We start from the raw sequence: 15,709 nt of genomic DNA, 5'->3' as shown, positions 1-15,709 counted from the left end.
ATAAATGCTTTATAAAATAACTACACTGGAACCCTTTCAACCTCTGATTTTATGAAGTTAGAAGGTAGTGGTGGTGAAAGGATTCACTGAAGAAATTCTAGCATCTTTTCAACTGACAGGTGGTTAGGCTTGGTCGATCAAAAAAAAATTCCAACCTCCTCTGAAAAATAGAAAAATAAGGTAAAACTTCTACCTGCTGCCAGAATCTAAGTGCCTCAGTGGTCAAGATGCTTTCTCTCACTTCCAGTGACAAAGCAAGGGACAGCACTGAAGGGACTATGAAGTTCAGTCTTCATTATTCTAAAGGCCCCAGCAGTCTATGTAGCCTGACACTGTATCTTCCCTGTCATGGATCTATAAAAAAGCAATTCTGCCAGAAAATTGTTTTGAAATTTATAGAAACCTATTATTTCTACATCTTTTATCATAATTAACACAGGGACCCAAACTTCTGAGGGTAACAGTAGTTCAGCCAAGCCACGGAGTAGATGATATACAGAGACAAATGAAAATGAACTGTATGAAACAGCAGATCCAAGCAGCAGAAAAACAAGGACAAGGAAGGAGTAAAGGTGTTACACACAAAGAGCCAAGCAGGGCGTACTCAGAAATCGGGTCCTCCTGCCACCAGGTTTGAATGTCACCTGCTCAGATGCACAGTTAAACTTCGCACAGCCTGTGAGGGGGGGAAAACAGGGAAGAACAGAGAGAAGAGACAGAACACAACTACATGATGTTAGAAACTGGGGGCTGGAGTGGTGAAATGCACTACAATGGCACACAGAAGAACAAGCTTCTAGGGAAAGGTCAGATATACAGGATAGGAAAATTAGGCCTCAATTCCCTCCATCTGCAAAAAGCTGAAGCTCTTTACAGTGGGAATAATGCTAGCTAGTTCGCACTCTTACCAACAAGTCCATTTATCTTGTGAAGAGACAATCTAACCTCTAATTTTCAGCAATATTGTGGCAAAAGTATCTACACCAGCTATCCATGTTTTTTTCTATTCTTTTCCACCCAGACACCCAACTCCTTTCAAGTCTCCTTCTAATGTTACTAGAAGCTCTTTCCTCTTCAGGAATGTTTTGAATGAGCATTAATAAATAAAACCAAATTGGAAAGGTAGATTTTATACATAAAATTGAGTTGTAGGGCTATGAGTTCATCTTTGCATGCTACTCCTATACTTAGAAGTTTAAAAAGTCTACAATGGCAAATCCCAAATGAGTCCTTCATATTGGTCACAGATGGTAACTTTTTGCTGGAATCCCTTGAAAAGAAGCTATCTCACCTGATGGAGTGCTGAGCACACCTCATCTAATCATCACCCTCCAACCATTCAGCCCAAAGATCCTTGGAAGTGTGCAACACCCAAGCAATGATCTGGTCAGGTGGTCTTCCAAGCCACCTTAACAACAGGCTACTCCTCATGCTTTTGTCCTGGATATGGCAATATCTCCTTTTAATGTTTTTGGAAGATGATGGTTTCTTTCATTTCTTACCTTGACCTGGAGCAGAAAGGCTTGGTACTGAAATGGCACCATCACTGGTGAAGGCTGAATAGAGGTTGTCACTGGAGGGAGATGGCTTAAGGGGCTGTAAGAGCTGATTCTGCCCAGTCTCTGGGATGCTGCCAGGAGGCTGGAGCGTCTGCTGGGGGTGCAGGACTGAAGCTGCTCCCTGGCCAGACGAATTACCTGCCAGAAGATAAGATGGCATGAGGAAACCTGCAGAGCTTTCCCAACGCACTTAACGGGCACTGTCCTTATTCCTCCACTTTGTCTCACTGAGTGATTAATGGGTCAAAAGCTATAATGAATGAACTAGCAGGAGGGGAAGTGAGGGATAACATGGGAATCAACAGTTAATACGGCGACAGGAAACTACCCTGAGAGATTTGTATCTTTAGATAACCTAGATAGTTCACAAATCTCACCTGCATAAGACTAGGATATGTAGTAGATACGAGAGAATTCCATTTCGCCGTTCCACAACTGCCTTTTGGATCATCATACAAATAGGTTTGGCAAGCAGTATCTACTTAATTTTTCTTGTAAGCAGGTGTCAGATCAAGTACAAAAGAGGAATCAAAAACTGATGTAGGTGACTATAGTAATGCATATTTAAAATTATTCTTGGTAGCTGGCCTTTGGTCACTAGTCAAGTGCCTTGAAATTAACTAATTTCTCCATTCCCTAGTAACTAGTGGAATAGAAGTCCACTCCAAAAAATATGGATCAGAATCTGAATTAGCTGGTACTCCTATAATCACATCTACTATAATCTCTACTACTGAATTGTTTCTAATATATTAGAGGAAAGTTGGGTCTCTAAAAGCTTCCAGAGAAGGAAAACTGTTAAGGAGTTTGCAACTGTTCTCCTACATATTTATATTAGACCTGCAGAGCAAATATGAGCATAACTATTTTAGACTTTCTCATTTTTCAACTGATTATCTGTCAACATTACCATAATCACATCAGAGGGTAAATAAAAATTGTCTATCACAATCAAAATATACCTAATATTCATTATAAGAGATTATGATTTAACTATTTCTTTTCAATTACAAACACCGAGAAGTTCCTTATTCCAATGCAGGTAAATGAAATAAAAACTTCAAAGAAATTACCACTTAAGACATACTCAAGTACCTATATGAAATTTATATTCATCCCAATTGCAATTATGACCCAGTTGCATTCATTAAAAGAAAGAACCTAACTGAACTCTACTAAGTAGAAATCAATGTACTTTCTTCCAAGTGTCCAAAAGTTTGGGGAAATATATGAGATATGAGTTACATTTAGCAAATATAAATATAATTAAAAGCTAAATGTTTTATCCATAAGAACAATGATAAATAAAGACTACTAATAGATAGCAATACAGATGACAATGGAATAGGCCATCGTACTCGCCTAGTCTACTTCCACAGACTAAAAAAAGAGGTACTATATATATATATATATGGGGAGTAGAGAATTAAGGAAGTAAGAATATTAGGAAAGTCAATCAAGCTCTTTTGGAATTTAACAAAAATAACAAGTGTTCAATAGGTTATATTTACTGTTGGAAACAGAAACAACAGATAGGACAGCCACAGCAGACCTGGTCCAGGGCTGTTTACCTGAAAGCTGGGGGCTTTTATTCCCCAAGGAACTGTTGCGACTAGATTTGCTGCCTTTGCTTTTAGTGGGTCGCCTCCTTCTCCCGGAAAGGGGGGCAGCTGGGGGAATAATGACGGCAGGGGGAACCTTGCCCAGTTTGGTATACAAAGATTCAATTTCATGCTTCTGGCGACTTTGCAGGTCTTGAATCTCTTTAAGATGTCTATGAAAGATAACCAAACATAATTAAAAAATATTACAACCACCTTTGTTTAAACAAAAATCAACCACATATTCTTTAACCTCCATTCAAGTGTTTCCATACTTTTGAATCTTTTCCCCAAATGTATTTAATCTAACTTCTACTACCATGAGATTCTAGTTTGTCTACTACCACGGAGGCCTTGCCGGCCTCCATTACTCAAGTCAAAATCCAACAAGTTCCCAGCCAGCAAATGGTTGATGTGTTAGGAGAAAAAGATTTCCTGGCTTTTGAGACTATACACAGGAGTACTGCATTTGCTACTCTGATTTAGTCTGTCAAATACGACCAACAAAACCTTCCAACATAATCTACATTAGGCTAATGGTGATATAAAATGATATTAATAAAATAATACAGTAATGATAATATGAAGGTGCTGACGAAGTTCTATAACTAGAACTGCTGTGGGTCCTTATGAGTACGGGAGCCCCAGTGAGAACTGCATTCGTAACTACCTTATCACCCTCTCTTTAAAAAAAATGAGACATAAGCATATTGTAGTAAACAGAATACTAATATAGGCACCAGGAGTTAGGTCTTAATTCTGCCATTATTCTTTTGTAAGAGAAAACATACTCACTTTTCTCGTAGCCGTCGCAGCTCTAACTTTAAGTCTTCATCTTCAATATCTGACTCATTGTCACTACTCATGTAAGAGGAATTGAGCGAGTTACTAAGGCTTTGACTTAGATTTTGGATAGGGAGGCTCCTTGAGCTCAGTTGATGGGGGGAGTGTGGACTCCCTGAACCATCATCCATATCCCTACTTAAGAAGGCAGCCTCCAAGTCAGAAGATGGCCCATTCAGATGTGAAGGCTCTGATAGTTCAGGCTTTTCTTTCTTTGGTATCACAGCAGGAAGAACAGCTTGTTCCAAATCCACAAAAGGAGGAGATGTCATTGGTCCCTCTTTCTTTGCCTCAGTGGTCTTATCTTCAGTTCTTGATACAGAGAAACGACCTACTTTGTTTGCTGTCGTTGTCACCTGAAAACGTCCAACCTTGGTAGGCTGCCCAGTTTCTGACTTTGCTTCTGAGGCAGGAGTTTTGTGGACACCATCTGGGATATCTGAAGAGATACCATGGATGGTTAGCCCAGCAGGGTCTGGCTTCACCAGGGTACTCTCTGGACTACTACTTGATAGCACTGAAGACTCTGAAGTGCTGGATTCAAAATGAACAGACTTTGTATCTTCTGACTTATTTTTACCCTCTTTCTGGGCATCATCCATTGCAACTGAAACCTGACAGAAAGAGACCAAAGTGAGACTTTAAAAAAAAGGCCCCAATATTTAATTTTTAGAATGGACCATAAAAATAAACAAATAAATAAAGGAATCACTTTATTTCCTAGTCAGTAAGTAGGCCGATTATTTGTTTACATAGTCCCTCCATTTTTCATTGTGAAAATAAACAGAACACCATTACAGAGAACCATGTATCTTTACTGAGATGTACAGTTTACACATAGATTCTGAGTGGCTGGCTAAGCGTACTAAGTAAATTACTTTCATGTCACAGGACTCACATTCAAATCTTAGTAAAAATGTAAGTAACAGCTGGTCACAGAGTTTTGAAGGTTGCTTGTAAATAAGAAAAACTAGAAAGATTAAATCCAATGCATGTTAAATGCCAGCTAAGTTTCAAGAATCAACATGACCAAATGCTATCCACAACTCTAAGTGCTATCATGAAAATGTTAACCCTGAGAAAGATACCAACTGAGAAGGGCTCCTGGTGGCTAACTGGTCTCAAATTAAAAAAAACAAAACAAAACACAAAACACAGAACCTAGCAGCCATTTATTCCTACATTAGGGCCTCTCATGGAAACTGTAGTCTAGGGAGAAGCCTGTACTGACCTACCTCCTTCTGCACTACCTGTCTGCACTGTGTTTTTGCCGTCTGAGCCATCCCTTATAAAGGAGTTCCTGGAGTCCTGTTTCAACCAATAGGACTGAGGCGCTCCCCATCCAATGAGAGCTGAGCAGTTATAGGCCCATCAACTTCTTCAGCAACCAATCAGAGCAGCTCTATCCTGACCAATCAGGACAGTGTCTTTTGGATAAAACTTCCAGGATTTGGAGTACTCATTTGCATAAGGATGACCAATCAGTGACCAGGGGCAGGGACTTCTGTCCATCCAAGTCAGCTCCCTTCTGGCTCTGGGAGTACACTTTCCCTTTCCAGTAAAGACTGAAGACTGTGTTTCCCTGATTGAGATGAAATCCTAGAGATATCCTGCTGGAGAAGAACAGGGAAGACCAGAGCAACACAGCGCAGACCAGCAAGGAGCAGAGCAATCTAGCAAAGAGGGGCCTGGCACCAGTGCTGCCTTGTAGGCATTCTGTACTGTATTACAACCGTGCTGTTTTGCACTGAATAAAGTTTTTTTTTTTCATTGCACTCTAAACTGAGGCTTCCTATTGGTGTTGAATTGGTGCTAACCATAGGTTGACGAGAATAACTGGAAGGTAGTTGTTAAAGCAGTATTAAAAATTATTTTCAAAGCTTGTTTGGCACTACATGCTAAGAACCAGAAAATGTTCACTCATTGGGCCAAATGGGAAAATAAAATGATGTACCACTTGACGCTGACCCAGTATTTTCACTTCAGAAATTAATCCTAAAATGGTAATCCTAGATGTGAAAAATATTTTTATGTACAAAGATGTTTATTGCTACTTTAGTTATGTAGGAAAAGCAACCTCATGACTAACAACTGGATAATGATTAGGTGAAGCAGGGTCAATTTTAGATATACACATGTACAGGAAAAAAGGAATGGAAGGAAATATATCCCCAAGAATAATCCTGGGGGAAACAGTAAAAGCTATAAAGTGCTATACAAAAGAAATATATTATCAAACTGGCAACTTTGTCCCAAAAGGTAGGTAATAATTTTATTGAATATACATTCCCCCCCAAAGGGAATCAAAGCAAGGAAAAGCGACTCTTACCTGAAATCGCCCCGTCTTAAAAACACCAGTTCCTGAACTAGTTGCTGTGACTTGAGACACTGAAACAAATAAATGAAGTAGGAAAAGAACTTAAATTAGTATCTTTGGCTAGCTTCTTTTCCCTTTGGCCAGAAATACAGCAAAAGGAAACTACGTATCAGATGAGGACAGTTGTTAGAGGCAAGCAAAGTTTCTTTACCTCCCTTTATCCTTAGGTTTTGTTCAACAAGGGGAAAGTTTTTGTTTGCTCTCCTATACAAGATCCCTTTAGTATGAAAGATTATATTGGTCGGGAAAAATTGTCCAAGTCTGAAAATTTACCATTGACCCTCTACCTTTACTTATACATGTATGTTGATATGGTATTGTTTGAAGGAGTAAGTTACCTACAGAAGTCCTCCTTATCCACTGGTTAACTTTCAGTGGTTTCAGTTACTCATGGTAATTCCAAGTATATATATAGAGAGAGAGAGAGAGACAGAGAGAGAGAGAGAGAGAGAGAGAGAGAGGACATTCACCTATCTTTTATTATAGTATATTGTTAGAGTTGCTCTATTGTTTATTAGTCATTGCTGTTAGTCTCTTATTATGCCTAATTTAAAAATTTAAACTTTATCATTCATATGTATGTATAAGAAAAAAACCACAGTATAAATATAGGGTTCTGCACTATGGAGAGTTTCAGGAATCCACTGGGGATCTTGGAATGTACCCACCACTGAAAAGGGGGAAGTACTGTATAACCAAAGCAGCTTAACTACAATATTAAGAGACACTATAAAAACTAAGGTTAACAGACAGATATACTTGGTTATTCATATTCAAAGATATAAATAAATGAAGGGAACAGTAAGACTTTTACCTAGGATATTAAGACCCATTTTTAAAACAAAACCCAGCTATGACAAACAAGTTAGGTAACACTTAGGCAAAATTCTAGAACAAGACAGTAAAGGTGTCAGAATCACCAGTAAGTAACTTGGAAGTCACCTACGTCCTCTCTAGGGACAATCACTTGTTTGAGTTTCTTTCCAGAGATAATGTAGAATCTATACTAGCATTTTTTTTATTTTATACAACCAGAAGAACACTGATTTGGATATTTTTATTTAATGATATAACTTAGAGATCATTCTGCATCAATGTCTCATTCTCTTTAATGGATGCATAGCATTGTACTATATGCACACAACATTTAGATACAAATTTTTATTTTATTTTAAATTTTAATTTATTTTTTCAAATACATTTGTCTCTGCCTCCCCGCCACCACTTTCCCTTGCCCCCTTCCTCTTTCCCTCCCTCAGCTCTTCCCCTTTGATTTTGTCCATGAGTCCTTGCTGTATGTTCCTTGACTTTCCCCTTCCCTTCCTTTTCCCCACCCCCCCCCTTCCCTCTTGTTTCTGTTGGTTTCTTTTCCTTTCAGTGTTGCTGGTCTTATTTTCCTTGCATCTTTGTATTGTTGGTTAGGTTCCGCTTATAGGTGAGATCATATGGTATTTGTCTTTCGCCCCCTGGCTTATTTCGCTTAGCATAATGCTCTCCAGTTCCATCCATGCTGCCGCGAAGTTTACTAGTTCTTTTTTTCTTTCTGCTGTGTAGTATTCCATTATGTATATGTGCCATAACTTTTTGATCCAATCATCTACTGATGGGCATTTAGGTTGCTTCCAACACTTGGCTATTGTCAATTGTGCTGCTATGAACATTGGGGTGCTATATAGGTTCTTTTGTATTGGCGTTTTGGTATTTTTAGGGTATAGTTCCAGCAGGGGAATCACTGGATCAAAAGGCAGTTCCATTTTCAGCTTTTTGAGGAAATTCCACACTGCTTTCCACAATGGCTGCACCAGTCTGCATTCCCACCAACAGTGGACTAGGGTTCCCTTTTCTGCACAGCCTCGCCAGCACCTGTTGTTTGTGGATCTGTTTCTGATGGCCATTCTGACCGGTGTGAGGTGGTACCTCATGGTGGTTTTGATGTGCATTTCTCTGATGGCTAGTGATGCTGAGCATCCTTTCAAATGCCTCTGGGCCCTCTGTATCTCCTCCTTGGAAAAGCGTCTGCCCAGGTCCTTTGCCCATTTTTTGATTGGATCGTTTATCTTCTTGGAGTGGAGTCGAGTGAGTTCTTTATATATCTTGGAGATCAAACCTCTATCTGATGTATCATTAGCGAATACATTTTCCCATAGGGTTGGCTCCCTTTTCATTTTGCTGATGTTTTCTTTTGCCATGCAGAAGCTTCTTATTTTGATGAGGTCCCACTTGTTTATTCTTTCCTTTATGTCCCTTGCTTTAGGAGACATATCAGTGAAAAGATTGCTGCGTGGGATATCTGAGAGTTTCCTGCCAATGTTCTCCTCTAGGACTTTGATGGTGTTGCGACTTAAGTCTTTTATCCATCTTGAGTTTATTTTTGTGTATGGTGTCAGCTGATGATCTAATTTCAATTTTTTGCATGTAGCCGTCCAGCTCTCCCAACACCATTTGTTGAAGAGGCTATTACTGCTCCATTTTATGCTTCTGCCCCCTTTGTCAAATATTAGATGCCCATAGAGACCTGGGCTCATTTCTGGGCTTTCTATTCTGTTCCACTGGTCTATGGGTCTGTTCTTGTGCCAGTACCAGATTGTTTTGAGTGCAGTGGCTTTGTAGTAGAGTTTGATGTCCAGTATCATGATCCCTCCTACTTTGTGTTTCTTTGTCAAAATTGCTGCGGCTATTCGGGGTCATTTATGGTTCCATATAAATTTTTGAAATGTCTGTTCTATTTCTGTGAAATACGTCATTGGTATCTTAATAGGGATTGTGTTGAATCTATAAATTGCTTTGGGTAGTATGGACATTTTGATGATATTAATTCTTCCAATCCATGAGCATGGTATATGCTTCCATTTATTTGTGTCTTAATTTCTTTTTTCAATGTTGTATAGTTTTCTGCGTACAGGTCTTTTACGTCTTTGGTTAAATTTATGCCTAGGTACTTTATTTTTCTTCTTGCTGTATCGAATGGTATTTTTTTTCTGATTTCTTCTTCTTCTATTGCATTGCTGGTGTACAAAAACGCCTTTGATTTCTGAATGTTGACTTTGTAGATTAAAATTTTTAAATGTACCACATTTTAAGAATGTTTCTACTGATGAACATTAAGTTATTCAAACTTCTTGTCATTATAAAAATGCTCTAATAAACATTTTCTTTTAGATATGTGGAGGAAATACCTAAGAATGGAAGTGCCAAGTCATTTCCATTTAAAACTTTAACAGACATTACTAAATTTATCTCCATAGAGGCTGTGCCAAATCATCGGTGCATATTAAATTTCCGAATTTACCAATGAGAAATAAGAAAGGCTATCACTTGTAGTTTTACTTCCCATTTCTGTTATCATAAAGGAAGTTAAATATTTTCATGCCTAAGTTTCTTTTTTCTGTATCTTTTGATTATTTTTTGGTCCATGCTAAATTTATAGAACTCCTTATATTAGCAAAGTACCCCTTTTTGTGATATGAATACACACATACATTTCCCAGTTTTCATTTATCTTTAGACCTAATGGCATGTTTTTTCCATGCAGAAAAATTTAAATCTGTTAGCGCTTCTGGGTTGTGTATTAAACATAACACCTTTCTCCATATGAGGCATCAGGCAGCTATAATGTATGGACCAAATTCAACCCACTGCTTGTTTTTGTAAATAAATTTTACTGGAACACAGACACTCACTTATTTAGGCATTGCCTGTCAATGCTTTTAGGCTACAATAGATCTGAGGAGTTGTGACAGAGGCTGTACTGCTGGCAAAGCCTGAAATATTTACTTTCTTGCCTTTTACAGAAAAAGTTTGTTGATCCTGCTCGAGTTTAAAAACAAAATTCCTTTTATGTTTTCTAACAGTACCATTTTATGATACCATTTTCTATCTCTGATCCATTTGGAATTTATTTTGGTCTAAGGCTGGCAATCTATCCTTGCTTTTTCCCAGATGGCTGTCCAGTTGTCGCAAACCATTTAATGAAATATCCCATCACTTTATGAATTAAAAGGCCAGCTTTTTCATATTCTACATTCCCTTATACTTTTTCCATTCTTAGACTTTATAATTTGTTCCAGTGATTTTTGAGTCACTTATTTTAAAAAGAGAGCCAATTCCCTTGAAAATATTTTAAGGTTTTAAGTGAAATTTAGCATTTAAGAAAGACAGGAAGAAGAGCATTTAGGTAATCTTATTTATAGTTATACAGGAAGTACATTTGTGTCTGGTGGAATTGAGAATAGATATATTATAAAAAAGGGAAAATTAATATTAAGCATGTGCTATTTAAAAACCACACTGCGTAAGTATAGCTCACATTTAAGTATTTTCACTTTTAAATTTGATTCTGAAGGAAAAGGCAACAAAACATAGAACTTTCAAATTTCCTAGGTTCTGTGGGACTGATGATTTTGTGTAGAGACTCACTATAAAACTTTAAAACAGCAGTAATTGATGTGAACTTATGACTAAGCACATGGTGAAAAAAGTCCTAATAAAATATTTAAGTTGCTGATATAAATAACTTTTGCAAAATTAAGTTGGAACTATGCCTTCCTAAAGAGATTATATTTTATGGGCATGCCAACATTAAAGACTCAAAAAATAGACAAAAATAATGTTTAAATTGATTAATTGATATCTTACATTTGTATTTCTACCATCCATGCTATTCAAGTTTATCTCTATCTCTATATATTCAGTGTCACAAAAGCCAAGAGGTTATCGGTAAATTAACTTTTATATATATGTGTGATCTTCCTTGTCTGTCTTAGCAAGAATCTAGCCTAGTTAATAACAAAGGGTTTTATGCTAAGAAACTGCCACTACCCCTTGCATTGTTCCCCTCAACAATAAAAACAAACAAAAAAAGTAAAAGATTCATTAATTTGCTAATATTACATGCTCTTGGATATTAGCATCAGTGGTCCTTGGTCATGAAATACATAAAAATGTGCTTTAAAATAGTCTCAAGTACACCTACATTCTGAAGAGTGTGTCTCTGAAACAGTAACCTTTAAAATCAATTCTAGGGAAGTTTGGAAGTGGTAATATAAGAGGAAGAAGGGTGCTTCTCACCATCCTTCTGAGGCTGTGCTCCTGCTTCTGTAACTGCTGTTGGAGCCACCACGGACACAGACTGCAAAACACATACAGAGACACCACAAAATCGTTAGCTTCAGTCACTCTTCAAGTTTTATCCTGCTGCCCTTCCTCTGGTGTTTATAAAGGGCAGACAGAAAGATAGTATATTGTGAACAAACACTTATGCCTGAGGAAATTTTCTTTTTCTTTTTTTTGACAGCCTAAAAATAAGTCTAATGTAAAAAGAGATTTTAAAGAAGAAATTGAGTCTTAACCCTTCTATACTGCTTTATTAACTTTTTTCTCTGGTATACTTTTGAATATATCTTCAATATTCATGGAAAAAGTAGTTTTAATCAGAACATTATTGTGTCAACACACCTAAAAGGAAGAAGTTAAAACTTTAAAGTATAGCTTCCTCCAAAGCACAAATACGAAATTCACAGGATTGGTCTGTGGTGTAATTCTACACCACAGAGAAGAAAGAAGAGCATCTTTCAAATTATGTATTTTCCAGTTATACTACTGGGTCAGTGTTCATTTTTCATTAAACTCTCTCATTTCTGTTGGCAGGAACAAGCAAAGACTAAATAGGTGTTGAAGGTATTAACAGTCTAGGTTACAGTTTATGTTCTAGGAATACAATGTATTAGGGTTATGGAAATATTTCATTAAGATTTTCAAAACTTACACCCGCTGCAGATGTCACCGCAGTAGTCTCTGGACTAAGTGCTCTTCTCAGCTGAGCATCAAGGTCTTCCAGAGGTTGCTGAGGCTGAATGAAAACAACCACAGTAATTATAGGTCTTTGGCATATTCAGTCTCTGTATATGCCCCCTTTATGTAGAACACACTGTTGTATGCTTTAGATTGACCCAACATAACATGTGTCCATTCACTGAACATAAAACTCAGCATACTAAGTTCAACTCAGTTGTATTGCTTGAATGATTTACCAGTCTCTCAAAATTTTATTTCAACCTTTCAAACCTTAGAATCGTCATATATTTTTTACAGTTTCTAAGTCTTCTTTTTCACTTTTTATGTTTAATGTTACTTTAAGTGTTAGAAAAGCTGTTTATTTGTCCTCTCCTTAAAAATATGTTCTGAAAAATGTATCAAGATCTGTTGGTAGAGTAACTGTATCACCTGTTCCCTATTTTCTTTTTCAGTTTGGTACATCTTTCTGAGAACTTGTACTTACAAATAAAAGATGGCATTAGTATATTCTATCACTATCAAAGGATATTATTTCTTTCTTTAGCTATTAACAATCTATACTCTTATACCCTATAGATGGCAGCAAGGAAGAACTGGACATCTAAGTATTCGATCCTATTTACCAGGCCTTATTACCACCCACCCCAAGGCCGTAACTTTTATCCTTTGCTAGAGTCTAAATATACATCTGTATTAGCTTCCATCATCCTATTCTTCTATAGTCTTTACTTATGTTTTTCCCTGTTTATATGCAGGCACTACCCACTTACCTTTCCCCTTCCATGTCTTATTGCTGTTTCTTATCACACTTAAAGCCCTCTTAGAAATCTGAATACATGTTTTTTAATGAGAAAACAGATTTAAAACTCCTAATTTACAGAGTTCCACAATGCAATTTTTTTCAAAGCTTAGTGGCTGATGGAGTGGGTTCTCTTTTGGAGTTATTACTTTATTATGACGAGTTCATTATATTAGGTTTTACTGTATATTTGAAGTAGAGATAAATTCAGACTTCTCAAATTAGCAATTTACTATGTTTTTCTTATATATGATTCTGAAACTAAATTATTTTAGGTTTTTAGTGTTAAAATTTCCTAATCTAGTTTTAACATTTACTAGCTTGATTCACAGAGAAACTTTTTATGGTTACATGGATGCATCATCAGTACTTCCTATGGGAATTCAACTAAATGTGTGGGGTGGTAGAGTAGAATGGGAAAGGGAAAAAAGTTTAAATACTGCAGGCAGGTCTGACCACCATATCCAATGGGCAGAAATGAGTGTGAGAAAGGAATCTCACATTCATGTCACTGGTCTCAGCTCCTCTATGAGGAAATCTCATGTCAGCTGAGCTCTGTGATTTTTGTATTTAAAGATAAATATATATGAGGTGGGATGCCCAAGAAAGTGAAATTATCTTCTAGAGGGCAGGCCCCTTGTAGTACAGGCTTCCCCCACTAGGTGAGTGTTTTGGGAACCCATCTGTATCAGCGCATCAGCTGGTGGTGTTGTGAGAGGCTGCATTTGGCCTCAGTGAATTTTTGTAAGACTCTTTCAATGCATTTGCCCGTTTCAGGAAGGGTGATTTATTAGTACACCTGCCCATACTACGCTGAGTGTTCAGCAGTTTTTGACCAAAAACGGCATGACTCCATGCCCTACTCTCCTCTTCACCTGATCTCGCCCTGAGTGACAAATTTTTTGTTTCCCTGTATTAAAAAAGTCCTCAAAGGGATAATTTTTGCCAATGTGGAAGCGGTGAAACAAAAAATGACAGAAGCACTAAAAGGCATTAAAATTGACAAGTTCAAAAACTGTTTTGAATGGTGGGAAAAAAGTCTCATAGGTGTATTGCATCTAACAGAGAGTACTTTGAAGGTGACTGAAATTGAAACGTGGGAATACACAATTTTTAATAAATAAATTCTGTTTTTTTGGGGCTCCCCTTGTATCTTTCACGAAACAGTACCCTTATACCCACCCATCTGTATGTAAGCCAATTACTTACTTAGGTGGTCGTTGAAAGAAATGTCAAATTCAAGAAAAAAACTGGCTGCACTTAACTCATAGAAAAAGGGTATTATCAATTATTAGTATGGTACCCTTTCCTAAGGAGCTTTCTAAGTTACTTTTGTTTACATGTAATTCTTTACTTCCATGATGATCTAGAATGAATTAGCTCATACTTGAGAGCAGTTATATTTCTCTGGCAAAATATCAACTTAGCTATTTTCTTCCTTTGTCAGATATGAAAAAATGTTAAATGTTTTCTAGATGACTTGAAGCAACATTATAAACAAATAATATGAAGCTTCTCACTTTAAATAGGGCCTGGGTCAGTTAGCTTCACTGTTAAAAGAAAAGCTGTTACAAAGTCAAAACCAAAGAGAAGCCAGAAGCCAATATGCCACTGTGGAGAAGCTTTGTGAAAGAAAGTAATAGGGGTTCAAAAAGAAATCTGCCCAGTCTTAGGGCACCTGAGTTAGTGATGGTCCCGGAAAAGGTGGCAGCTGCTCACTGGATGGAATACCAGCTGGAAGTTCAGTACCCAATGGCAGCACCTACAGACAACAAAGGGAAATTCAAGTCCATGAGACAGTAAGAGTAAAGACTGCATATTGGAGAACAAATCAACTAATTCAAATTCAGAAGCATAACAATAAATATATCTAGTTAAGGCATGCTTGTCACCTCGGTTACACTCTGGTAGCTACAGTAAATAAAGGACATTATAATCATGATGCTATTGGAGGCATTACTATGACATACCAATAAAAGGGATAGCAAAATTTAATAAGACGTTATTTTCTAGGGAAAATGGAGAGAACAAAGGCAGTGTTGACATGAGAGGCACAGTCCAGATATTTGTGAATCACTAAATTGGTTAAATAAGGCTTTTCCAAAAACAAACAAGACTTTTCTGAGAAAACAAAACAGTTCAGAAATAACAAAGGGGCAGATCTGGTAACAAAAAGCATCAGAAATCCAATATTATCAAATGATTTGTTCTTTTGTCTGAGAGAAGCCTCTATATTACCCTACTGTGAAAAGAATCTCCCATCAATGGCAATGCATAACCGCAGTGGAAAAAAAGTACAGCCTTGTTACCAGAGGTCAGAGAGAGTGAAAGATGGCAGAATGAGATGAAATCCACCATAACACAGTTAGAAAACACAATCTAGAGTATTTTATTCTTAGGAGTAGATTCTTTTCTTATCCTCTGAATCAAATTTACCACCAAGTTCCAATTTTTTATAAACCTCATATTGTACATCTGTGGAATCTAAGCAAAGAGGAAAATTTGCTTCATACTCATTTTAAAACAAAGATCACAAACTGCTGCTACTATATATAATTACCAGCGGAAGCATTTAGCTCTTTTCTGGGATACAGATTCCTTCAGTTTGAACCGATTAGGAATAAATGCCTATAATTTTACCTATTATAAATTCTTAGAAAATCATACAGTACAACTAACCCCAAAATCCTGCCATATTTCAAAAGGAAAACTCTCTCATGTTTAACATACATATATC

General features: G+C 37.2%; 1 protein-coding gene across 9 annotated transcripts in view; it reads right to left on the bottom strand.

The window, feature by feature from the left end:
- WNK1 (WNK lysine deficient protein kinase 1) overlaps positions 1-15,709 on the bottom strand; it is a 148,683-nt gene that overhangs the window by 8,435 nt on the left and 124,539 nt on the right. For 4 of the 9 annotated variants that reach the window (XM_054577176.1, XM_054577172.1, XM_054577174.1 and 1 more), the window contains 7 exons: positions 14,651-14,734; positions 12,145-12,228; positions 11,448-11,508; positions 6,333-6,391; positions 3,956-4,617; positions 3,131-3,333; positions 1,503-1,697 (listed from right to left, as the gene is read on the bottom strand). In XM_054577176.1, coding sequence (XP_054433151.1) covers positions 1,503-1,697; positions 3,131-3,333; positions 3,956-4,617; positions 6,333-6,391; positions 11,448-11,508; positions 12,145-12,228; positions 14,651-14,734 — 1,348 coding nt within the window. Of the gene's footprint in view, positions 1-583; positions 677-1,502; positions 1,698-3,130; positions 3,334-3,955; positions 4,618-6,332; positions 6,392-11,447; positions 11,509-12,144; positions 12,229-14,650; positions 14,735-15,709 lie in introns of all 9 variants that reach the window. The other 5 variants (XM_054577168.1, XM_054577173.1, XM_054577169.1 and 2 more) reach the window with 2 other exon arrangements.

This window comes from Pteronotus mesoamericanus, unplaced genomic scaffold (assembly GCF_021234165.1).
Source record: "Pteronotus mesoamericanus isolate MK-2021 breed Mesoamerican mustached bat unplaced genomic scaffold, CSHL_Meso_final contig_41, whole genome shotgun sequence".
NCBI classification, from domain to species: domain Eukaryota; kingdom Metazoa; phylum Chordata; class Mammalia; order Chiroptera; family Mormoopidae; genus Pteronotus; species Pteronotus mesoamericanus.
The sequence above is the reverse complement of the archived record's forward strand: the minus strand, read 5'-3'. Positions and strand labels throughout refer to the sequence as shown.